General features: G+C 67.2%; 3 protein-coding genes and 1 long non-coding RNA gene across 4 annotated transcripts in view; all 4 read right to left on the reverse strand.

Moving 5' to 3' along the window:
- The window catches only part of PPP5C (protein phosphatase 5 catalytic subunit), a 263,787-nt gene extending 257,769 nt beyond the window's left edge, over positions 1-6,018 (reverse strand). The window contains exons 1-3 of the mRNA XM_072848790.1: positions 5,862-6,018; positions 4,468-4,709; positions 3,397-3,544 (exon numbers count right to left, since the gene is read on the reverse strand). Coding sequence (XP_072704891.1) covers positions 3,397-3,544; positions 4,468-4,709; positions 5,862-5,979 — 508 coding nt within the window. The 5' untranslated portion in view covers positions 5,980-6,018. The remainder of the gene's footprint in view (positions 1-3,396; positions 3,545-4,467; positions 4,710-5,861) is intronic.
- Positions 6,019-10,990: 4,972 nt separating this feature from the next.
- LOC140645366 (uncharacterized) lies at positions 10,991-13,290 on the reverse strand. Its single transcript, XM_072848729.1, has 3 exons — positions 13,222-13,290; positions 11,820-12,875; positions 10,991-11,716 (listed from the first exon to the last, which is right to left on the reverse strand). The coding sequence occupies exons 1-3, from the start codon at positions 13,288-13,290 to the stop codon at positions 11,633-11,635; spliced, it is 1,209 nt and encodes a 402-aa protein (XP_072704830.1). The 3' UTR covers positions 10,991-11,632.
- A 33-nt stretch (positions 13,291-13,323) lies between these two features.
- LOC140645420 (uncharacterized) lies at positions 13,324-14,347 on the reverse strand. Its single transcript, XR_012039983.1, has 3 exons — positions 14,335-14,347; positions 13,912-13,977; positions 13,324-13,557 (listed from the first exon to the last, which is right to left on the reverse strand). It is a non-coding gene; the product is annotated as an uncharacterized lncRNA (long non-coding RNA).
- Positions 14,348-15,950: 1,603 nt separating this feature from the next.
- HIF3A (hypoxia inducible factor 3 subunit alpha) overlaps positions 15,951-24,623 on the reverse strand; it is a 30,532-nt gene continuing 21,859 nt past the window's right edge. The window contains exons 7-10 of the mRNA XM_072848730.1: positions 22,870-22,976; positions 19,371-19,518; positions 17,790-17,914; positions 15,951-16,120 (exon numbers count right to left, since the gene is read on the reverse strand). Coding sequence (XP_072704831.1) covers positions 15,951-16,120; positions 17,790-17,914; positions 19,371-19,518; positions 22,870-22,976 — 550 coding nt within the window. The remainder of the gene's footprint in view (positions 16,121-17,789; positions 17,915-19,370; positions 19,519-22,869; positions 22,977-24,623) is intronic.

The following is a 24,623-nucleotide window of genomic DNA, read 5'->3' on the forward strand; positions in this document are numbered from 1 at the left end:
TGAGGACCCTCATGGTGGACCCTGAGACCTTCATGAGGGCCCCAAAGCTCTGCTGGGCACCCTCATAGGGACCCTGAGACCCTCATGGGGACGCCAAGACCCTCACGGGGACCCTCAGGGGAACGCTGAGACCCTGCCAGGGACACCGAGACCCTCACAGGGACCCTCACGGGGATGCCAAGACCCTCACAGGAACCCTGAGACCTTCACAGGGACACCAAGACCCTCACAGGGACACCAAGACCCTCACAGGGACCCTCACAGGGACACCAAGACCCTCACGGGGACCATCATGGTGACCCCAAGACCCCCATGGGGACCCTCATGGGAACCCTGAGACCCTCACAGGGACCCTCATGGTGACCCCAAGACCCCCATGGGGACCCTCATGGTGACCCTGAGACCTTCACAGGGACACCAAGACCCTCACAGGGACACCAAGACCCTCACAGGGACCCTCACAGGGACACCAAGACCCTCACGGGGACTCTCATGGGAACCCTGAGACCCTCACAGGGACACCAAGAGCCTCACAGGGACCCTCATGGTGACCCTGAGACCTTCACTGGGGTGCCAAGACCCTCACAGGGACCATCATGGTGACCCCAAGACCCCCATGGGGACCCTCATGGGAACCCTGAGACCCTCACAGGGACCCTCATGGTGACCCCAAGACCCCCATGGGGACCCTCATGGTGTCCCTGAGACCTTCACAGGGACACCAAGACCCTCACGGGGACTCTCATGGGAACCCTGAGACCCTCACAGGGACACCAAGACCCTCACGGGGACCCTCATGGTGACCCTGAGACCTTCACTGGGGTGCCAAGACCCTCACAGGGACCATCATGGGGACCCCAAGACCCCCATGGGGACCCTCATGGGGACCCTGAGACTCACAGGGACACCAAGACCCTCACAGGGACCCTCATGGGGACCCCAAGATCCCCATGGGGACCCTCATGGGGACCCTGAGACCTTTAAGGGGACACCAAGACCCTCACAGGGACCCTCATGGGAACCCTGAGACCTTCACTGGGGTGCCAAGACCCTCACAGGGACCCTCATGGGAACCCTGAGACCTTCACTGGGGTGCCAAGACCCTCACAGGGACCCCGAGACCGTCACAGGAATGCCAAGACCCTCACAGGGACCCTCATGGGGACCCCGAGACCCTCACGGGGACACCAAGACCCTCACAGGGACCCTCATGGTGACCCTGAGACCTTCACAGGGACACCAAGACCCTCACGGGGACCCTCATGGGGACCCTGAGACCTTCACTGGGGTGCCAAGACCCTCACGGGGACCCTCATGGGGACCCCAAGACCCCCATGGGGACCCTGAGACCCTCACGGCGACCCTCATGGGGACCCTGAGACCTTCACTGGGGTGCCAAGACCCTCACAGGGACCCTCATGGGGACCCCAAGACCCCCATGGGGACCCTGAGACCCTCACGGGGACACCAAGACCCCCATGGGGACCCTCATGGGGACCCTGAGACCTTCACTGGGGTGCCAAGACCCTCACAGGGACCCTCATGGGGACCCCAAGACCCCCATGGGGACCCTGAGACCCTCACGGGGACACCAAGACCCTCATGGTGATCCCAAGCCTCTGCTGGGGACCTGGTGACCCTCCTGGGGACCCTTCTGGGCAACCCAAGTCTCTGCTGGGGACTCTCATGAGGACCCCCATGACCCCCCAAGCCCCTCATGGAGGCCCCCACAGCTCAAGGCTGCCGTTGGGACCCAGAGCCACCGCTGGGCCCCCGAGACCCTCGCAGGGACCCCCATGGACCCCCCCCCCCAAGGACGCTGAGCCTCCACTGGGGGCTCTCAAAGGGGCCCCAAGACCCTCATGGGAACCCCAAGCCTCTGCTGGGGACCCTCACAGTCCCCCAAGACCACCGTGGTGACCCTGAGCCTTTGGTGGGGACACTCATGGTCCCCCTGAGACCCTCACGGCCCTCACCCCCACCCCAAAAACCTTGACGGAGACCTCCAAGACCCTCACGAGACCCCCCAGAATCCTCCCAAGGGACCTCGAGCCTTCGCTGAAGACCCTCAAGGCCTCCCCGAGACCCTCACAGTGACCTCCAAGCCCACCCACGGGAAGCCCAGAGAGGACTTTGAACCGTCACCGAGGACCCTCGGGGCCCAATCCTCCTCCCACCCCGCCTGCGGAGAAAGGGGTGCCTTGATTTTGGGGGACACAAGGATCTTGTTGGACACGAGGACGTGCTGACCCTCAGGGTGGGGAGCGAGGGGGTCCCCAAGTGTCCCCACAGCTCTGGGGGACCTGGTAATGTTGGGGAGTGACACGAGGGTCCCCAAGGGTCCCCCCCTCCAGCTCTAAGGGACATGCTGACATTGGGGAGGGGACAAGGGGGTCCCCAAGCCTCTCCTGATCTCAGGAGGGGACACGCTGACACCAGGGAGGTGACGAGGGGGTCCCCAAGCCCCCCCTGATCTCCAGGGGGCCACGCTGACACCAAGGGGTCCCCAAGTCCCCCGATCTCAGGGGGGGACACGCTGACACCAAGGGGGTCCCCAAGCCCCCCCTGATCTCCAGGGGGCCACGCTGACACCAAGGGGGTCCCCAAGCCCCCCCGATCTCAGGAGGGGACACACTGACACCAGGGAGGTGACAAGGGGGTCCCCAAGCCTCTCCTGATCTCCGGGGGGGACACGCTGACACCAGGGAGGTGACAAGGGGGTCCCCAAGCCCCCCCCCTGGTTTTTAGGGGGGGACACGCTGACACCAAGGAGGTCCCCAAGTCTCTCCTGATCTCCAGGGGGGGACACGCTGACACCAGGGAGGTGACAAGGGGGTCCCCAAGCCTCTCCTGATCTCCAGGGGGCCACACTGACACCAAGGGGTCCCCAAGCCCCCCCGATCTTAGGGGGGGACACGCTGACACCAAGGGTGTCCCCAAGCCCCCCCTGATCTCCAGGGGGACACGCTGACACCAAGGGGGTCCCCAAGCCTCTCCTGATCTCAGGGGGGGACACGCTGACACCAGGGAGGTGACAAGAGGGTCCCCAAGCCCCTCCTGATCTCCAGGGGGCCACGCTGACACCAAGGGGTCCCCAAGCCCCCCCGATCTCAGGGGGGGACACGCTGACACCAGGCAGGTGACAAGGGGGTCCCCAAGCCCCCTCTGACCTCAGGGGGGGACACGCTGACACCAGGGAGGTGACGAGGGGGTCCTCAAGCCCCCCCTGATCTCCAGGGGGGGACACGCTGACACCAGGGAGGTGACGAGGGGGTCCCCAATCCTCCCTCAATCTCAGGGGGGGAACACGCTGACACCAAGGGGGTCCCCAAGCCCCCCCCCTCCCCGATCTCAGGGGGGGACACGTGTCCCCTTACGGGGCGGGGGGGGGCTCACTCATGCTCTCGATGTCGAGGGAGTCGACGACGGAGCGCTTGTGCTCGTCGCTGGCGATGGCCCGCTCGAAGGCCTTCTGCTTGACGATCTTGTGACACTCCTGGTACTTCAGCTTGGCGTCCTTGTCATTGGGCCTCACCTTCACCACCTGGGGGGGTGACAAATGTCAGGGGATGGGGACACCCCCCCCTCAGGGACCCTCGAGGGCCACGGGGGCCACCCAGGCTCCAGCACCCCACTGCCATGGGGTGTCCTTGCGAGGGGACAGGAACAGAGGGACCCGCGGATGTGAGGGCAGGGCTGATGCTGGGAGGGACAAGGGGGTCCCCAAGTGTCCCCACAGCTTTGGGACATGTGCTGATGTGGGGAAGAAGGGGACAAGGGGGTCCCCAAATGTCCCCACAGCTTTGGGACATGTGCTGATGTGGGCAAAGAGGGGGACAAGGGGGTCCCCAAATGTCCCCACAGCTTTGGGACATGTGCTGATGTGGGGAAGAGGGGGACAAGGGGGTCCCCAAGTGTCCCCACAGCTCTGGGGGACCTGGTAATGCTGAGGAGTGACACGAGGGTCCCCAAGGGTCCCCTCCTCCAGCTCTAAGGGACATGCTGACATTGGGGAGGGGACAAGGGGTCCCCAAGCCCCCCCGATCTCGGGGGGGACACGCTGACACCAGGGAGGTGACGAGGGGGTCCCCAAGCTCCCCCCATCTCAGGGGGGGGACACGCTGACACCAGGCAGGTGACAAGGGGGTCCCCAAGCCTCTCCTGATCTCCAAGGGGACACGCTGACACCAGGGAGGTGACAAGAGGGTCCCCAAGCCCCCTCTGATCTCAGAGGGGGACATGCTGACACCAGGCAGGTGACAAGGGGGTCCCCAAGTCCCCCCTGATCTCCAGGGGGACACGCTGACACCAGGGAGGTGACAAGGGGGTCCCCAAGCCCCCTCTGATCTCAGAGGGGGACACGCTGACACCAAGGGGGTCCCCAAGCCTCCCCCTGAGCTCCCGGGGGACATGCTGACACCGGGGGGGGGGGGGGGGGGAAGGGTGCCCCGAGGCACCCGGCCTCACCATCTCGTAGTCGCGGAGGGCGGCCTTGAACTTGCCCAGGGCCATGTTGCTGGCGGCGCGGCGGTAGTAGCCCTTGACGTACTTCTTGTCGAGCTCGACGGCGCGCGTGGCGTCGGCCAGGGCGTAGCCGTAGCACTCGGTGCGCAGGTAGGCCAAGCTCCGGTTCCCATAGTAGATGGCGTTGGTGGGGTTCAGCTCGATGGCGCTGCTGTAGAACTTCACCGCGTTCTCGTAGTCCTTCCCTAGGCCGCCGACGGGCGTCAGCCGGATGGGAGGCTTGGCGGGGGGTGCGGGGGGCACCCCCACCCCTACCCGACCCCACCCCCCCCCCTCCCGACGCCGACCCTCGTTTTCCAGGCGGCTCCCAATCTGGCAGCGGGTCTCTTCTCTAATTGCCCCCCAACCAGCTCGCTATTTGGCAGCCTGCTCCTCTAACTGCTATGGGACCTCCTGGGTCCCCCAGGGAAACACGGGACCCCCTGGGACCCCCAAACACCCATGGGACCTCCTGGGACCCCCAAACACCCACGGGACCTCCTGGGACCCCTGGAGAACCATGGGACTCCCTTTCTGGCAGCCCCCACCCACCATTGCCCCCCACGGCTCCCTATCTGGCAGCCCCCCATGGCTCTCTATCTGGCAGCCCCCCATTGGCCCCCACGGCTCCCTATCTGGCAGCCCCCATTGGCCCCCATGGCTCCCTATCTGGCAGCCCCCACTGTCCCCCACAGCTCCCTATCTGGCAGCCCCGCCCTCATTGCCCCCCATGGCTCCCTATCTGGCAGCCCCGCCCTCATTGCTCCCCATGGCTCTCTATCTGGCAGCCCCTCATTGCCCCCCATGGCTCCCTATCTGGCAGCCCCGCCCTCATTGCTCCCCATGGCTCTCTATCTGGCAGCCCCCCATTGCCCCCCATGGCTCCCTATCTGGCAGCCCCCCATGGCTCCCTATCTGGCAGCCCCCCATTGCTCCCCATGGCTCCCTATCTGGCAGCACCCCACTGTCCCCCATGGCTCCCTATCTGGCAGCCCCGCCCCTCATTGCTCCCTATGGCTCCCTATCTGGCAGTCCCCCATTGCCCCCATGGCTCTCTATCTGGCAGCCCCCACTGTCCCCACAGCTCCCTATCTGGCAGCACCCCATGGCTCCCTATCTGGCAGCCCCCATTGCCCCCACGGCTCCCTGTCTGGCAGCCCCCCGCCCTCATTGCTCCCCATGGCTCTCTATCTGGCAGCCCCCATTGTCCCCACGGCTCCCTATCTGGCAGCCCCCATTGCCCCCATGGCTCCCTATCTGGCAGCCCCGCCCCTCATTGCTCCCCATGGCTCCCTATCTGGCAGCACCCCATTGCCCCCACGGCTCCCTATCTGGCAGCCCCGCCCCCCCGCCGGTACCTTTGAAGAACTCGTTCGCGCGGGTCTTGAGGGCCTCGGCCCGCTCCAGCTCGGCCGGGCTCGGGGGCCGCCCGGGGCCGGGGCCGCCGCCGCTCTCCGCCCGCTCTCCCTCCGCCATCGCCGGGCCGTAAAGCGCCCTGGCAACCGCCGGGAGCGCGGCCCGCCGCGCCGCCAAGCACCGCCGCCGCTGTCGCAAAGACGGCGGGACGGGAGGGGGCAGTGTCGTAAACGGGCGCGCGCCGCGCGAGGGGGGGCGGGGGGGGAGGCGGAGCCGGGCGGGACCATAGAGAGGGGAGGGAGGACCGGGGGGACCATAGAGAGGGGCGAAGAGGTACCAGAGCGGTCAGGGTGCAGCTCGCAGCCTCCCCGGGTCCTCCAAGCCCCCGCAGCCCCGGGGGTCTCCGCAGGCAACGCCCGGGGGTCCCCACGCCCCCCCGTGTCCCTCTGTGTCCCCCCTTGTCCCCCTGTGTCCCCTCATGTCCCCATCACCATCGTGTCCCCCCATGTCCCCACTATCCCCTATGTCCCCCCATGTCTCCATCACCCCCATGTCCCCTCATGTCCCTTTATGTCCCCATCACCCTGCTGTGTCCCCCGTGTCCCCTCATGTCCCTATCGCCCTGTCACATCCCCCCATGTCCTCATCACCCTGCTGTGTCCCCCATGTCCCCTCATGTCCCCATCGCCCTGTCATGTCCCCCCAGTGTCCCCATCACCCCCGTGTCCTCTCCATGTCCCCTCATGTCCCCATCACCCCCGTGTCCCCCACCGTCCCCTTGTGTCCCCATCACCCTGTCATGTCCCTCCATGTCCCCATCACCCGTGTCCCCTCCATGTCCCTCCATGTCCCCATCACCCCCGTCCCCCCATGTGCCCCCATCTCCCTTCGCCCCCATCACCCTGCTGTGTCCCCCATGTCCCCTCATGTCCCCATTGCCCTGTCATGTGCCCCAATGTCCTCATCACCCCCCGTCCCCCATGTCCCTCACCGTCCCATGTCCCCATCACCCTGTCATGTCCCCCCAATCTCCCCATCACCCCGTGTCCCCCATGTCCCCAATGTCCCCATCACCCCGTGTTGCCCCATGTCCCCAATGTCCCCATCACCCCGTGTTGCCCCATGTCCCCATGTCCCCCATGTCCCCATCACCCCCGTGTTGCCCCATGTCCCCAATGTCCCCATCACCCCCGCGTTGCCCCATGTCCCCAATGATGTCCCCATGTCCCCAATGTCCCCATCACCCCGCGTTGCCCCATGTCCCCAATGTCCCCATGTCCCCAATGTCCCCATCACCCCGTGTTGCCCCATGTCCCCAATGTCCCCATCACCCCCATGTCCCCATCACCCTGTGTCCCCCATGTCCCCATCACCCCGTGTTGCCCCATGTCCCCCATGTCCCCATCACCCCCGCGTTGCCCCATGTCCCCAATGTCCCCAATGTCCCCAATGTCCCCATCACCCCGTGTCCCCATCACCCTGTGTCCCCCATGTCCCCATCACCCCCGCGTTGCCCCATGTCCCCAATGTCCCCATGTCCCCAATGTCCCCATCACCCCCGTGTTGCCCCGTGTCCCCAATGTCCCCATGTCCCCAATGTCCCCATCACCCCCGCGTTGCCCCATGTCCCCAATGTCCCCATCACCCCGTGTTGCCCCGTGTCCCCAGTGTCCCCATGTCCCCAATGTCCCCATCACCCCCATGTCCCCATCACCCTGTGTCCCCCATGTTCCCAATGTCCCCACCACCCCCATGTCCCCAATGTCCTCATCACCCCGTGTTGCCCCATGTCCCCAATGTCCCCATGTCCCCAATGTCCCCATCACCCCGTGTTGCCCCATGTCCCCAATGTCGCCATCACCCCCGTGTTGCCCCATGTCCCCAATGTCCCCATGTCCCCAATGTCCCCATCACCCCCATGTCCCCATCACCCTGTGTCCCCCATGTCCCCATCACCCCGCGTTGCCCCATGTCCCCAATGTCCCCAATGTCCCCATCACCCCGCGTTGCCCCATGTCCCCAATGTCCCCAATGTCCCCATCACCCCCGTGTTGCCCCATGTCCCCAATGTCCCCATCACCCCCGTGTTGCCCCGTGTCCCCAATGTCCCCATGTCCCCAATGTCCCCATCACCCCCGTGTTGCCCCGTGTCCCCATGTCCCCAATGTCCCCATCACCCCCGTGTTGCCCCGTGTCCCCAGTGTCCCCATGTCCCCAATGTCCCCATCACCCCCATGTCCCCATCACCCTGTGTCCCCCATGTTCCCAATGTCCCCACCACCCCCATGTCCCCAATGTCCTCATCACCCCGTGTTGCCCCATGTCCCCAATGTCCCCATGTCCCCAATGTCCCCATCACCCCGTGTTGCCCCATGTCCCCATCACCCCGTGTTGCCCCATGTCCCCAATGTCGCCATCACCCCCGTGTTGCCCCATGTCCCCAATGTCCCCATGTCCCCAATGTCCCCATCACCCCCATGTCCCCATCACCCTGTGTCCCCCATGTCCCCATCACCCCGCGTTGCCCCATGTCCCCAATGTCCCCATCACCCCCGTGTTGCCCCATGTCCCCATGTCCCCAATGTCCCCATCACCCCGTGTTGCCCCATGTCCCCATGTCCCCAATGTCCCCATCACCCCGTGTTGCCCCATGTCCCCAATGTCGCCATCACCCCCGTGTTGCCCCATGTCCCCAATGTCCCCATGTCCCCAATGTCCCCATCACCCCCATGTCCCCATCACCCTGTGTCCCCCATGTCCCCATCACCCGCGTTGCCCCATGTCCCCAATGTCCCCAATGTCCCCATCACCCCCGCGTTGCCCCGTGTCCCCAATGTCCCCAATGTCCCCATCACCCCGTGTTGCCCCATGTCCCCAATGTCCCCATCACCCCCGTGTTGCCCCGTGTCCCCAATGTCCCCATGTCCCCAATGTCCCCATCACCCCGTGTTGCCCCGTGTCCCCATGTCCCCAATGTCCCCATCACCCCCGTGTTGCCCCGTGTCCCCAGTGTCCCCATGTCCCCAATGTCCCCATCACCCCATGTCCCCATCACCCTGTGTCCCCATGTTCCCAATGTCCCCACCACCCCCATGTCCCCAATGTCCTCATCACCCCGTGTTGCCCCATGTCCCCAATGTCCCCATGTCCCCAATGTCCCCATCACCCCGTGTTGCCCCATGTCCCCAATGTCGCCATCACCCCGTGTTGCCCCATGTCCCCAATGTCCCCATGTCCCCAATGTCCCCATCACCCCCATGTCCCCATCACCCTGTGTCCCCCATGTCCCCATCACCCCGCGTTGCCCCATGTCCCCAATGTCCCCAATGTCCCCATCACCCCGCGTTGCCCCATGTCCCCAATGTCCCCAATGTCCCCATCACCCCCGTGTTGCCCCATGTCCCCAATGTCCCCATCACCCCGTGTTGCCCCGTGTCCCCAATGTCCCCATGTCCCCAATGTCCCCATCACCCCCGTGTTGCCCCATGTCCCCATGTCCCCAATGTCCCCATCACCCCGTGTTGCCCCGTGTCCCCAGTGTCCCCATGTCCCCAATGTCCCCATCACCCCCATGTCCCCATCACCCTGTGTCCCCCATGTTCCCAATGTCCCCACCACCCCCATGTCCCCAATGTCCTCATCACCCCGTGTTGCCCCATGTCCCCAATGTCCCCATGTCCCCAATGTCCCCATCACCCCGTGTTGCCCCATGTCCCCATCACCCCGTGTTGCCCCATGTCCCCAATGTCGCCATCACCCCCGTGTTGCCCCATGTCCCCAATGTCCCCATGTCCCCAATGTCCCCATCACCCCCATGTCCCCATCACCCTGTGTCCCGCATGTCCCCATCACCCCCGCGTTGCCCCATGTCCCCAATGTCCCCATCACCCCGCGTTGCCCCATGTCCCCAATGTCCCCATCACCCGCGTGTTGCCCCATGTCCCCATGTCCCCAATGTCCCCATCACCCCCGTGTTGCCCCATGTCCCCATGTCCCCAATGTCCCCATCACCCCGTGTTGCCCCATGTCCCCAATGTCGCCATCACCCCCGTGTTGCCCCATGTCCCCAATGTCCCCATGTCCCCAATGTCCCCATCACCCCCATGTCCCCATCACCCTGTGTCCCCCATGTCCCCATCACCCCCGCGTTGCCCCATGTCCCCAATGTCCCCAATGTCCCCATCACCCCCGCGTTGCCCCATGTCCCCAATGTCCCCAATGTCCCCATCACCCCGTGTTGCCCCATGTCCCCAATGTCCCCATCACCCCCGTGTTGCCCCGTGTCCCCAATGTCCCCATGTCCCCAATGTCCCCATCACCCCCGTGTTGCCCCGTGTCCCCATGTCCCCAATGTCCCCATCACCCCCGTGTTGCCCCGTGTCCCCAGTGTCCCCATGTCCCCAATGTCCCCATCACCCCCATGTCCCCATCACCCTGTGTCCCCCATGTTCCCAATGTCCCCACCACCCCCATGTCCCCAATGTCCTCATCACCCCGTGTTGCCCCATGTCCCCAATGTCCCCATGTCCCCAATGTCCCCATCACCCCGTGTTGCCCCATGTCCCCATCACCCCGTGTTGCCCCATGTCCCCAATGTCGCCATCACCCCCGTGTTGCCCCATGTCCCCAATGTCCCCATGTCCCCAATGTCCCCATCACCCCCATGTCCCCATCACCCTGTGTCCCCATGTCCCCATCACCCCGCGTTGCCCCATGTCCCCAATGTCCCCATGTCCCCAATGTCCCCATCACCCCCGCGTTGCCCCATGTCCCCAATGTCCCCATGTCCCCAATGTCCCCATCACCCCCGCGTTGCCCCATGTCCCCAATGTCCCCATGTCCCCAATGTCCCCATCACCCCGTGTCCCCCGTGTCCCCCAGGCAGAGGCAGAGCCCTCGGTGGGTTCAGAGCAGGTTTATGGGGGGGGGGGCACGGCGGGGGGCGGGGCTGTGCACGGGGGGGGGTGGGGGTGACACCGGGCGCATCCCCGTGCGACACCCCCACGGGAGCGCGTGTGCGTGTGTCCATGCGTGAGCCCCCCCCTCGCACGCGGCCCGCGCACAAGCGTGTGCGAGCGCACGGGGGGAGGGCGACGGCGGAGGAGCGCGGGGGCGGAGAGGGCCCCCAAAAGCGACATTTTGGGGGGCAGCGGGGAGGGGCGTGCTCGGCCTCGCACGGGGGGGGCCAGGGGTGTGCGTGTGGGTCCCAGCGGCTCTGGGCAGCGGCGTCCGGCCCTCCCCTCGTGCGAGGGCCGTCGTGCGAGGGCCGGACCCCTCGTGCAAGCTCCCCCCCCCCCCCAGCTCAGGCACAAGAGCCGAGCGAGGGTGGTTTGGGGGGGGGGGGCACGGGGGGCGAGGCCTCGTGCATGAGGGCGGCTCTCGCACGAGGAGGGCTCTCGCACGAGGAGGGCTCTCGCACGAGCTCGGCTGACGTGGGGCTCTCGCACAAGAGCAGCTCTTGCACGAGGGTGGCTCACCCCAACGGCTTTTGCGTGAGGCCCTCGCACGAGGCTCGTGCACGAGGTCCTCGTGCAAGGCTCGTGCGCAGGGTCAGCTCTCGCACGAGGCTCTTGCACAAGGGTGGCTCGTGCAAAAGGCCATCGCACAAGGCTGTTGCACGGGGGCAGCTCTTGCACGACACTTGTGCACGAGGTCCTCGCACAAGTTCGTGCACAGGGTCATGAGGTTCTTGCACACGGGCCTCGTGCAAGGCTTGTGCAGGGGGTCAGCTCTCGCACAAGGCTCGTGCACAAGGTCCTCGCACACGATTTGTTCACAGCGTCAGCTCTTGCACAAGGGTGGTTCTTGCACGAGGCCCTCGCACAAGGCTTGTGCACAGGGGCAGCTCTTGCACAAGGTCCTTGTACGAGGATGGCTGTCGCACGAGGCTCTTGCACAAGAGTGTCTCTTGCAACAGGCCCTCGCACAAGGCTGTTGCACGGGGGCAGCTCTTGCACAAGGTTCTTGCACGAGGGCGGCTCTTGCACAAGGCTCTTGCACGAGGGTGCCTTGTGCACAAGGCCCTCGCACAAGGCTCTTGCATGGGTGCAGCTCTTGCACAAGGTCCTTGCACAAGGATGGCTCTCGCACGAGGCTCTTGCACAAGGCTCTCGCACAAGTATGGCTCTTGCACAAGGCCCTCGCACAAGGCTGTTGCACAGGTGCAGCTCTTGCACAAGGTCCTTGTACGAGGATGGCTCTCGCACGAGGCTCTTCCACAAGCTCCTCGCACGAGGCTCTTGCACAAGGATGGCTCTCGCACAAGGCTCTTGCACGAGGCTGTTGCACGGGGGCAGCTCTTGTGCAAGGTCCTTGTACGAGGATGGCTCTCGCACGAGGCTTGTGCACAAGCTCCTCACACGAGGCTCTTGCACGAGGATGGCTCTCGCACAAGGCTCTTGCACGAGGACGGCTCTTGCACAAGGTCTTTGTACGAGGATGGCTCTCGCACGAGGCTCTTGCACAAGCTCCTCGCATGAGGCTCTCGCACGAGGACGGCTCTTGCACAAGGTCCTTGTACAAGGATGGCTCTCGCACAAGGACGGCTCTTGCACAAGGCCCTCGCACAAGGCTGTTGCACGGGGGCAGCTCTTGCACAGGGTCCTTGCACGAGGACGGCTCTCGCACGAGGCTCTTCCACAAGCTCCTCGCACGAGGCTCTTGCACAAGGATGGCTCTCGCACAAGGCTCTCGCACGAGGACGGCTCTTGCACAGGGTCCTTGCATGAGGACGGCTCTCGCACGAGGCCCTCGCACGAGAGCGTCTCTCTCTGGAGCCCCGGGGCTGGGCAGGACGGAGCAGTATAAAAGGGGGTCCCCGGGGGGCGCTGCCCCGGTGGTCCCAGATTTGAGGGGGGTCCCCGGGACCCCCCCAAAGGGGCATTTGCAGCCCAGCACCAAGAGCCCCCCCGGGGGGGCCAGGCCGAGGTAGGAGGGGGGCCTGGGAGGCCCCATGGGAGGATTGGGGGGAATCCCGTGGTTGGGGGGCCCCCAAAAGTGGGGGCTGGGTGGGTCCCCTATGGAGGAGGATTTGGGGGTGGGGGTGTCACAAACTGGGGGGGGGCCCTCCCAGAAGGTCCCCAGAGCTGGGGAGGGGTGTCCAGGTGGGTCCCCAAGGGGTGGGATGGGGGTTCCCCATGGGTGGGGGTCTGGGGGCTCCCATGGGTTGGGGGAGCAGATTGGGGGGTCCCCCATGGCAGGAGGTCAAAGCCCCAAGGATGGGGGACTTGGGGGGGGATAAATGGGGAGGTTGGGGACTGGGGGCCCCAGGTGGGGGGGAACACTGGGGGCACCCCAAGATCTGTGGGAGGGGTGATGGCTTTGGTGCCCCCCCACCGGGGACGTGGGTTTGGGGGGCCCCACTGTGTGCCAGGTTGGGGCCCCCCATTTGTGGGGTGGGTTTGGGGGGCTGGTTTTTTTAGGGTTCCCCATTGGGTATTGGGGGTGGGTGTTTCAGAGCCCCCTCCTTGGGTTGTAGGGGTGGGCGGTGTTTTGGGGTCCCCATCAAGTTGGGGGGGTCGGTGGTTTGGACCCGCTGCTGGTTTTTGGGGGCTCCTTCCACAGGCGGGCCCCCCTTCACTTGCTCTCCAGACGTGTGCCCGGGGGGGGCCCCCCTGGGCACCCCTCGGTCTCCTCCTGGGGGGGGCCCTGGGGAGGGCGCGGGGGGCCCTGGCAGGGCCAGGCCATCAGCCAGCAGCCCTGGAAGGGGGGACACACCCATTATTGGGGTGCCCCCCAGCACCCTTGGTTGTGCCCCCTCCCATTTTGGGGACCCTCCCATTTCTCCCCTCAAATTTGGGGTCCCTCTTTCTGGTTGTGTGTCCCCCCCCATTTCACCCCTGTTATCGGGGTCCTCCTATTTTTGTCCACCACCCCCCCAGATTTGGGGGTCTCCCCAGGTTCCACCCCTCCCAGACTGGGGATCCCCCCCGGGTTTTGGGTCCCCCTTTATTAGATTAAACCCCCGTTATTGGGCGGGGGTGTCCCCCCAGGTCTTGGGACCCCCCAATTACCACCCCTCCTTACGGGGTCCCCCATTAGGGCCCCCCTCACCGAGGGGCTGCTCCTGCCCCAGGCGGGGGCTCAGTCCCGGGGCTCGTCCCCACTCAGCAGCAGCCCCTGCGGGGACACGGGGGACGTGGGGACACGGGGAGGGGGACATGGGGACAGGGCACCCTGCCACCCCCCCAGGCTGTCCCCTCCCCTGCCCCCATGTCCCCACAGTCCCCTCCCCCGTGTGTCCCCCTCACCCCCCGTGTGTCCCCACGGCCACCCCCCCCGTGTGTGTGTTCCCACGTGTGTGTCCCCCCGTGTCCCTGCGCCCCACCCCCTCCTCCCACGCCCGCGGCCCTCGTGTCCCCATCCCCATGCCCGTGTCCCTCCCCTTCCCCTGTGTCCCCTCCCGTGACCCCACGCCCGGTCCCCCATGTGCACGCCCCCCTCGTGTCCCCCCGTGTCCCCCGTGTCCCCCCGTACCAGGCCGAGGGGGGCAGCAGGTGGGGTCGAGCTCGGGGCGCTTCAGGGGCCCCGCGTCCTCCCGCTCGGCTCCCGCGCCCTGCGCGGCACCGTCACACCGCGCCCACGCCACGCCCACCCACGCCACGCCCCCACGCCACGCCCCCGTCCCCACAAGCCCCATCCCCATCAGCCCTACCCAGCAATAAGCCCCGCCCCGCCCCTTAGCCCCTCCCTAATAAGCTTCAACAAGCCCCACCCCTAGCAAGCCCCTCCCCTACAGCCCCTCCCCAACAAGCCCCTCCTCTACAAGCCCCTCCCCTAACACCCCACCAATCCCCTCCCCAATCAGCCCCCCGCCCCACTAGGCCCCGCCTCTTAGCCCCGCCCCCGCCCCGCGGCCCCGCCCACCTCTTCCTGGCGGGGCGGGGCGCCAGGGCGGGGCCGAGGGCGGGGTCGCTGCCCCAGCGCGGGAGGGCGGGGCCGGGGCGGGAGGGGCGGAGCCGCGCCCGGGGAAGCTGCGGGCGCGGGGGCGCGGGGGCGGGCCGCGGCCGCGGGGCGGGGCCGGCAGGGCGTGGGCCCCGCCCCGCGGCGCCTCGGCCCCGCCCAGCTGGAAGTCGCCGTCCATGGGGATGTAGGGGCCAGCATGGCCAGGTCCAGGGGGACGCCTGGGGGACGGGGGGGACAGGGGACAGGGTCACACACACCCCCGGCATGGCCAGGTCCAGGGGGGACAGGGTGACACACCCCCCCTGGCATGGCCAGTCCAGGGGGGGACAGGGGGGACAGGGGGACAGGGTCACACACCCCCCCCGGCATGGCCAGGTCCTGGGAGGGGACGGGGGACAGGGGGACAGGGTCACACACACCCCCGGCATGGCCAGGTCCAGGGGGGGGACAGGGTCACACACCCCTGGCATGGCCAGTCCAGGGGGGACAGGGGGACAGGGGGACAGGGTCACACACCCCCCGGCATGGCCAGGTCCTGGGAGGGGACGGGGGACAGGGGGACAGGGTCACACACACCCCCGGCATGGCCAGGTCCGGGGGGGGACAGGGGGACAGAGGCGGACGGGGGTCCCAGCCAGCCCCCCCATACCTGCAGGGCCGTGCCGGGCCCCGGGGTCCCCGCAAAGAGCTTCTGCACCTCGAACAGCAGCTCGTCCCCGGGGGCTGGGGGGAACAGCCATGGACCCCAGGACCCCCCAGGACCACAAACCGGCCCCCCCAGCCTGGCCAGGACCCCCCAAGTTCCCCCCCAAGCCCAAACTGGCCCCCGTATTCTTTCAGGACCACCCCCAGGGACCCCCCAGACCCCAAAGACCCCCAGGGACCCCCAGCCTCGCCAGGACCCCCCAAGTTCCCCCCCCAAGCCCAAACTGGCCCCCTGTATTCTTTCAGGACCACCCCCAGACACCCCCAAGACCCCAAAGACCCCCCAGGGACCCCCCAGCCTCACCAGGACCCCCATAGCTTGGGAAGGACCCCAGGACCCCCCCTGTTCCCCCAGGGACCCCCCTTTCCCCATAGCCTGGCTGGGACCTCCAAAGGCCTCCCAGGGACCCCCCCAAGGTGTTGACCCCCCAGGCCCCCCCAGCCTGGCTGGGACCTCCCCCCCCAAAGCCCCGAGGCCGGACTCACCGGGGAGGGGCTGCGGGGCTGGCGGCGGGGGCACCGGGGGGATCGAAGATGGGGGCGAGGAGCCGGGCGAGTTCGGGGGAGCAGAAGCGCCGGGGGTCCCGCTGCAGCACCGCCTCGGGGACGTGGGCCGGCCGCACGAAAGCCAGCACCCGTGGGCCTCCCACCCCTGCCCCCACCCCCACGGGGGGTGGGGACCCCAAAACCCCCCAGCACCCACAGATCCCCCCACCCCTGCCCGCAGCATCACGCAGGGCTGCGGACCCCCGGAATCCCCCCCATGATCCCCAGGGACCCCCCAGCACCCACAGCCCCCACCTCTGCCCACACCGTCACATGGGGTGGGGACCTAAACCCCCAGCATCCCCAGGGACCCCCCCAGCACCCACAGCCCCCCACCTCTGCCCACACCGTCACACGGGGGTGGGGGACCAAACCCCCTGAGGCCCCAGGGACCCCCAGAGATGCCCCCACAGCCCCCAAGATCCCAGGCCCCCCAGACCCACATGCACCAAGCCCCAGTGCCCCCACGATCCTCTCCCAGTGCTCCCAGTGACCCCCCAGTGCCACATCGCCCCTCCCAGTGCTCCCAGTGCCCCCCACCTCCCAGTGCCCCCTCCCAGTGCCACATCGCCCCTCCCAGTGCTCCCAGTGCCCCCCACCTCCCAGTGCCCCCTCCCAGTGCCACATCGCCCCCTCCCAGTGCTCCCAGTACCCCCACCTCCCAGTGCCCCCTCCCAGTGCCACATCGCCCCTTCCCAGTGCTCCCAGTGACCCCCCCACCTCCCAGTGCCCCCTCCCAGTGCTCCCAGTGCCCCCTCCCAGTGCCACATCGCCCCCTCCCAGTGTTCCCAGTGCCCACCCCAGTGCCACATCACCCTCCCAGTGCTCCCAGTGCCCCCCACCTCCCAGTGCCACATCGCCCCCTCCCAGTGCTCCCAGTACCCCCCACCTCCCAGTGCCCCCTCCCAGTGCCACATCGCCCCTCCCAGTGCTCCCAGTGCCCACCCCAGTGCCACATCGCCCTCTCCCAGTGCTCCCAGTGCCCCCACCTCCCAGTGCCCCTCCCAGTGCCACATCGCCCCTCCCAGTGCTCCCAGTGCCCCCCACCTCCCAGTGCCCCCTCCCAGTGCCACATCGCCCCCTCCCAGTGCTCCCAGTGCCCACCCCAGTGCCACATCGCCCTCTCCCAGTGCTCCCAGTGCCCACCCCAGTGCCACATCGCCCCTTCCCAGTGCTCCCAGAGCCCCCCAGTGCCACATCGCCCTCCCAGTGCTGCCAGTGCCCCCCAGTGCCACATCGCCCCTTCCCAGTGCTCCCAGTGCCCCCCCAGTGCCACATCGCCCCTCCCAGTGCTCTCAGTGCCCCCCACAACTCCCAGTGCCCCCTCCCAGTACCACATCGCCCCTCCCAGTGCTCCCAGTGCCCACCCCACCTCCCAGTGCCCCCTCCCAGTGCCACATCGCCCCTCCCAGTGCTCCCAGTGCCCACCCCAGTGCCACATTGCCCCTTCCCAGTGCTCCCAGTGCCCCCCAGTGCCACATCGCCCTCTCCCAGTGCTCCCAGAGCCCCCCCAGTGCCACATCGCCCCTTCCCAGTGCTCCCAGAGCCCCCCAGTGCCACATCGCCCCCTCCCAGTGCCCACCCCACCTCCCAGTGCCCCTCCCAGTGCCACATCGCCCCTCCCAGTGCTCCCAGTGCCCCCCACCTCTCAGTGCCCCCTCCCAGTGCCACATCGCCCCTCCCAGTGCTCCCAGTGCCCCCCACCTCTCAGTGCCCCCTCCCAGAGCCACATCGCCCCCTCCCAGTGCTCCCAGTTTGCCGCAACCGGTGCCCACCGAGGCTGAGGTTGAGGACGGCGTCGGGGGTGTCGGGGCCGGGGGCGGGGGGGGGCAGGCGGCGCCCCTCACCCCGGCCTTGGGTCTGCTCCAGCGACAGCACCACCCCCCGCTGCTCCACGCGGCTGTGGGGGGGCCGTCAGCCCCGCGTGGGCTGGCGAGGGGGGACGGACCCCCCAGCACTGGGCACGGGGTGCGAGATTTGGGGTGCTGCCCCCCAAGCACCATTTATGGGGTGCCAACCCCCGCTAAGCATGGGGTGCGAGATTTGGGGTGCTGACCCCCCCCAAGCACAGGGTACAGGGGCTGAGATTTGGGGTGCTGCCCCCCAGGCACCATTTATGGGGTGCACACCCCCGGCACGGGGTGCGAGATTTGGGGTGCTGCCCCCCCCAGACACCGACTATGGGGTGCCAACCCCCTGGTCACCAGGTTCGGGGCTGAGTTTTGGGGTGCTGCCCCCCCCAAGCACCACTTACGCAGCACCAACACCCCGTGGGCACCCAACGCTGCGCAGAGGGCCCGTGTCCCTGTCCCCCCATGTCCCCCGTGTCCCCATGTCCCCCGTGTGTCCCCATGTCCCCGTGTCCCCGTGTCCCCCATCTCCCCGTGTCCCCATGTCCCCATGTCCCCCATGTCCCTATGTCCCCCGTGTGTCCCCATGTCCCCATGTCCCCCATGTCCCTGTGTCCCCCTGTGTGTCCCCATGTCCCCTTGTCCCCCGTGTCCCCGTGTGTCCCCATGTCCCCATGTCCCCATGTCCCCCATCTCCCCCGTGTCCCCATGTCCCCCATGTCCCCATGTACCCATGTCCCCATGTCCCCAGTGTCCCCATGTCCCCCATGTCCCCATGTCCCCCTTGCCCCTCCGTGTCCCTGTGTCCCCCGTGTCCCCCGTGTCCTCTCATGTCCCCATGTCCTCCCATGTCCCCCGTGTCCCCCATGTCCCCGTGTCTCCCCGTCTCCCCTGTGTCCTCATGTCCCCATGTCCCCCGTGTCCCCATGTCACCTCATGTCCCCCCTGTGTCCCCCATGTCCCCCGTGTCCCCTCATGTCCCCATGTCCCCCATGTCCCCTGTGTCCCCCATGTCCCCATGTCCCCCTGTCTCCCCGTGTCCTCATGTCCCCTGTCCCCCGTGTCCTCATGTCGCCCCATGTCCCCCCATGTCCCCGTGTCCCCCATGTCCCTGTGTCCCCCGTGTCCCCATGTCCCCCGTCTCTCCCCATGTCCTCATGTCCCCATGTCCCCCATGTCCTCATGTCGCCCCATGTCCCCCGTGTGTCCCCATGTCCCTGTGTCCCCATGTCCCCCATGTCCCTGTGTCCCCCGTGTCGCCCTGTCCCCCGTCTCCCCGTGTCCTCATGTCCCCATGTCCCCCGTGTCCCCATGTTGCCCCATGTCCCCGTGTCCCCCATGACACCCCATGTCCCCATGTCCCCCATGTCCCCCAATGTCCCCCATGTCCCTGTGTCCCCTGTGTCCCCCGTGTCCCCATGTCCCCTCGTGTCCCCGTGTCCCCATGCCCCCCATGTCCCTGTGTCCCCCGTGTCCCCTGTCCCCCGTGTCCCCCGCGTCCCCCACCTGAGGACGAAGTGGAGGCAGACGATGCCCTCGGGCTGGGCGCTGCGGCTGTTGGCGATGACGGTGGCCTGGGTCTGCGCCCACAGGAACCCCCCGCGCTTGGCCAGGAACCGGTACTGGCTCGTCACCGCCTGTCCCTTGCTCAGCACTGTGGGGGCCACCACCCCACGGGTGACCCGGGAGGGGTCGGGGTGCCCGAGGGAGGGTGGCGTTGGGGTGCCCAGAGGGAGATAGGGGCAATACTGAGGTGCCCACGGGTGTCCATAGGGGATGTTGGGGTGCCCACGGGTGTCCATAGGGGATATTGGGGTGCCCAGGGGATGTTAGGGTACCCCAGGGGTGACCCAGGGGGTATTGGGGTGCCCAGGGGTGCCCAGAGGGAAATTTGGGGTGCCCAGGGGTGACCCAGGGGATATTGGGGTGCTCAGGGGTGTCCATAGGGGATGTTGGGGTGCCCAGGGGTGTCCATAGGGGATATTGGGGTGCCCAGAGGGGATGTTGGGGTGCCCGGGGGATGTTAGGGTACCCCAGGGGTGACCCAGGGGGATATTGGGGTGCCCAGGGGTGCCCAGAGGGGATGTTGGGGTGCCCAGGGGTGACCCAGGGGGATATTGGGGTGCTCAGGGGTGTCCATAGGGGATGTTGGGGTGCCCAGGGGTGTCCATAGGGGATATTGGGGTGCCCAGAGGGGATGTTGGGGTGCCCGGGGGGATGTCAGGGTACACTAGGGGTGACCCAGGGGATATTGGGGTTCTCAGGGGTGTCCATAGGGGATGTTGGGGTGCCCGGGGGATGTTAGGGTACCCCAGGGGTGACCCAGGGGGATATTGGGGTGCCCAGGGGTGCCCAGAGGGGATATTGGGGTGCCTAGGGGATGTCAGGGTGCCCAGGGGTGCTCCAGGGGATATTGGGGTGCTCAGGGGTGTCCAGAGGGGATGTTGGGGTGCCCAGGGGTGTCCATAGGGGATATTGGGGTGCCCAGAGGGGATGTTGGGGTGCCCGGGGGATGTCAGGGTACCCCAGGGGTGACCCAGGGGATATTGGGGTGCCCAGGGGTGCCCAGAGGGAAATTTGGGGTGCCCAGGGGTGACCCAGGGGGATATTGGGGTGCTCAGGGGTGTCCATAGGGGATGTTGGGGTGCCCAGGGGATGTTAGGGTACCCCAGGGATGACCCAGGGGGATATTGGGGTGCCCAGGGGTGCCCAGAGGGAAATTTGGGGTGCCCAGGGGTGACCCAGGGGGATATTGGGGTGCCCAGGGGTGCAGGGGGATGTTGGGGTTCCCAGGGGGTTTTGGGGTTCCCAGGAGGATGTTGGGGCTCCCAGGGGATATTGGGGTGCAGGGAGGATTTTGGGGTCCCCGGGGGGTTGTTGGGGTTCCCAGGAGGATGTTGGGGTTCATGCGGGGTTTTTGGGTGCAGGGGGTGCTGGGGTTCCCAGGGGTTTTTGGGGTTCCCATGAGGACCTTGGGGTTCGTGCAGGGTTTTGGGGCGCAGGGGGTGCTGGGGTTCCCAGGGGAGTGTTGGGGTTCCCAGGGGATATTGGGGTGCAGGGGGGTGCTGGGGTTCCCAGGGGTTTTTGGGGTTCCCATGAGGACCTTGGGGTTCGTGCAGGGTTTTTGGGGCGCTGGGGGGTGCTGGGGTTCCCAGGGGTTGTTGGGGTTCCCAGGAGGATGTTGGGGTTCCCAGGGGATATTGGGGTGCAGGGAGGATGTTGGGGTTCCCAGGGGTTGTTGGGGTTCCCAGGGGATGTTGGGGTTCGTGTGGGTTTTTGGGGCGCCGGGGGTGTGCTGGGGTTCCCAGGGGTGTTGGGGTTCCCAGGGGATATTGGGGTGCAGGGAGGATGTTGGGGTCCCCAGGGTGCTGTTGAATTGCAGGGGGTGCTGGGGTTCCCAGGGGTGTTGGGGTTCCCAGGGGGATATTGGGGTGCAGGATGTTGGGGTTCCCAGGGGTTGTTGGGGTTCCCAGGAGGATGTTGGGGTTCCCAGGGGATATTGGGGTGCAGGGAGGATGTTGGGGTTCCCATGGGGTTTGGGGTTCCCAGGGGTTTTGGAGTTCCCAGGGGTTGTTGGGGTTCCCAGGGGGATATTGGGGTGCAGGGAGGATGTTGGGGTTCCCAGGGAGTTTTGGGGTTCCCAGGGGATATTGGGGTGCCCAGGGGTGCAGGGGGATGTTGGGGTTCCCAGGGTGCTGTTGGGGTGCAGGGGGGGTGCTGGGGTTCCCAGGGAGTGTTGGGGTTCCCAGGGGGATATTGGGGTGCAGGGGGGTGCTGGGGTTCCCAGGGGGTGTTGGGGTTCCCAGGAGGATGTTGGGGTTCCCAGGGGATATTGGGGTGCAGGGAGGATGTTGGGGTTCCCAGGGGGATATTGGGGTGCAGTGCAGGGGATGTTGGGGTTCCCAGGGGTTGTTGGGGTTCCCAGGAGGTTGTTGGGGTTCCCAGGGGATATTGGGGTGCAGGGAGGATGTTGGGGTTCCCAGGGAGTTTTGGGGGTTCCCAGGGGGATATTGGGGTGCTCAGGGGTGCAGGGGGATGTTGGGGTTCCCAGGGTGCTGTTGGGGTGCAGGGGGTGCTGGGGTTCCCAGGGAGTGTTGGGGTTCCCAGGGGATATTGGGGTGCAGGGGGTGCTGGGGTTCCCAGTGGGGTGTGCTGGGGTTCCCAGCGGGTTGTTGGGGTTCCCAGGGGGATATTGGGGTGCAGGGAGGATGTTGGGGTTCCCAGGGTGCTGTTGGGGTGCAGGGGGTGCTGGGGTTCCCAGGGGGTGTTGGGGTTCCCAGGGGATATTGGGGTGCAGGGAGGATGTTGGGGTTCCCAGGAGTTTTGGGGTTCCCAGGGGATATTGGGGTGCTCAGGGGTGCAGGGGGATGTTGGGGTTCCCAGGGTGCTGTTGGGGTGCAGGGGGTGCTGGGGTTCCCAGGGGAGTGTTGGGGTTCCCAGGGGATATTGGGGTGCAGGGGGTGCTGGGGTTCCCAGGGGGTGTTGGGGTTCCCAGGAGGATGTTGGGGTTCCCAGGGGATATTGGGGTGCAGGGAGGATGTTGGGGTTCCCAGGGGTTTGTTGGGGTTCCCAGGAGGATGTTGGGGTTCGTGCGGGGTTTTTGGGGCGCAGGGGGTGTGCTGGGGTTCCCAGGGGGTGTTGGGGTTCCCAGGGGGATATTGGGGTGCAGGGGGGTGCTGGGGTTCCCAGGGGTTGTTGGGGTTCCCAGGGGATGTTGGGGTTCCCAGGGGGATATTGGGGTGCCGGGAGGATGTTGGGGTTCCCATGGGGTTTTGGGGGTTCCCAGGAGGATGTTGGGGTTCGTGCGGGGTTTTTGGGGCGCAGGGGAGGGTGCTGGGGTTCCCAGGGGGTTGGTGGGGTTCCCAGGGGGTTTTTGGAGTTCCCAGGGGGTTTTGGGGTTCCCAGGGGGATATTGGGGTGCAGGGAGGATGTTGGGGTTCCCAGGGGGTTGTTGGGGTTCCCAGGGGGATATTGGGGTGCCGGGGGGGTTTTGGGGGGCACTCACGGGTGTGCACGCTTCTGCTGAGGGTGTCGGAGTCGAGGGCGTGGACGTACTCGTAGAGGGAGCAGCCGAGCAGCTCCTCGGGGCTGTACCCCGCCACCTCCCCGATCCTGCGCACCCCGACTCAGCCGGGCCCCCCGGGGCTCGCCGAGGGGGACCCCCCCTCCCCGTCCCCGGGAGAGCCCCTTGGGGGGGCCCTATGGGGTCCTGGGGGGGCCCTATAGGGTGCTGGGGGGCCCCTATGGTGTCCTGGGGTGCTCCTAAGGGGTCTTGGGGGCACTTATGGGGTCAAGGGGGCCCCAAGAAGGTCCTGGGGGCTCTTGGGGTGCTGGGGAGGGCTGGGGGCCCTATGGGGTCCTGGGGGGCCCTATGGGGTGCTGGGGGCCCTATGGGGTGCTGGAGTGCCCCTAAGGGGTCTTGGGGGCACTTATGGGGTTGAGGAGCCCCGAGGGGGGCCCCAAGAGGGGCCTGGGGGGCACTTGGGGGCCTGGAGGGGTCTGGGGGCCCTATGGGGTCCTGGGGGTCCTATGGGGTGCTGGGGGCCCTATGGTGTCCTGGGGTGCCCCTAAGGGGTCTTGGGGGGCACTTATGGGGTCGAGGGGGACCCAAGAAGGTCCTGGGGGGCTCTTGGGGTGCTGGGGAGGGCTGGGGGCCCTATGGGGTCCTGGGGGGCCCTATGGGGTGCTGGGGGGCCCTAAGGTCTCCTGGGGTGCTCCTAAGGGGTCTTGGGGGCACTTATGGGGTCGAGGGGGCCCCAAGAGGGGCCTGGGGGGATCTTGGGGGCCTGGAGGAGTCTGGGGCGCCCTATGGGGTCCCGGGGGGGTCCTATAGGGTGCTGGGGGGCCCCTAAGGTGTCTTGGGGTGCCCCTAAGGGGTCTTGGGGGGCACTTATGGGGTTGAGGGGGCCCCAAGAAGGTCCGGGGGAGCTCTTGGGGTGCTGGGGAGGGCTGGGGGCCCTATGGGGTGCTGGGGGCCCTATGGGGTGCTGGGGAGGCCCTATGGGGTGCTGGAGTGCCCCTAAGGGGTCTTGGGGGCACTTATGGGGTCGAGGGGGACCCAAGAGGGGCCTGGGGGGCTCTTGGGGTGCTGGGGGTCCTGGGGTGGGGGGCAAGGTCTAAAGGGTTTGGGGTTCAGGGGCTGGGGGGTCAGGGTGCTGGGGGGCAGGGATTCAGGGGGTGGGTGAGTTTTGGGGTTCAGGGGCGGGGGGTCAGGGTGCCGGGGGCAGGGGTTCGGGGGCTGGGTGAGTTTTGGGGTTCAGGGGCTGGGGGGGCAGGGATTCAGGGGGTGGGTGAGTTTTGGGGTTCAGGGGCGGGGGGTCAGGGTGCTGGGGGGCAAGGGTTCAGGGGGGCAGGGGTTCGGGGGGGTGAGTTTTGGGGTTCAGGGGGCTGGGGGTCAGAGTGCCGGGGGCAGGGGTTCGGGGGCTGGGTGAGTTTTGGGGTTCAGGGGGCTGGGGGTCAGGGTGCCGGGGGCAGGGGTTCGGGGGGTGAGTTTTGGGGTTCAGGGTGCTGGGGGGCAGGGATTCAGGGGGTGGGTGAGTTTTGGGGTTCAGGGGGCAGGGGGGTCAGGGTGCCGGGGGGCAGGGGCTCGGGGGGGTGAGTTTTGGGGTTCAGGGGCTGGGGGTCAGGGTGCCGGGGGGCAGGGGTTCGGGGGGTGAGTTTTGGGGTTCAGGGGCAGGGGGGTCAGGGTGCCGGGGGCAGGGGTTCAGGGGGTGAGTTTTGGGGTTCAGGGTGCTGGGGGGCAGGGATTCAGGGGTGGGT

This window comes from Ciconia boyciana, chromosome 33 (assembly GCF_034638445.1).
Source record: "Ciconia boyciana chromosome 33, ASM3463844v1, whole genome shotgun sequence".
NCBI classification, from domain to species: Eukaryota; Metazoa; Chordata; class Aves; order Ciconiiformes; family Ciconiidae; genus Ciconia; species Ciconia boyciana.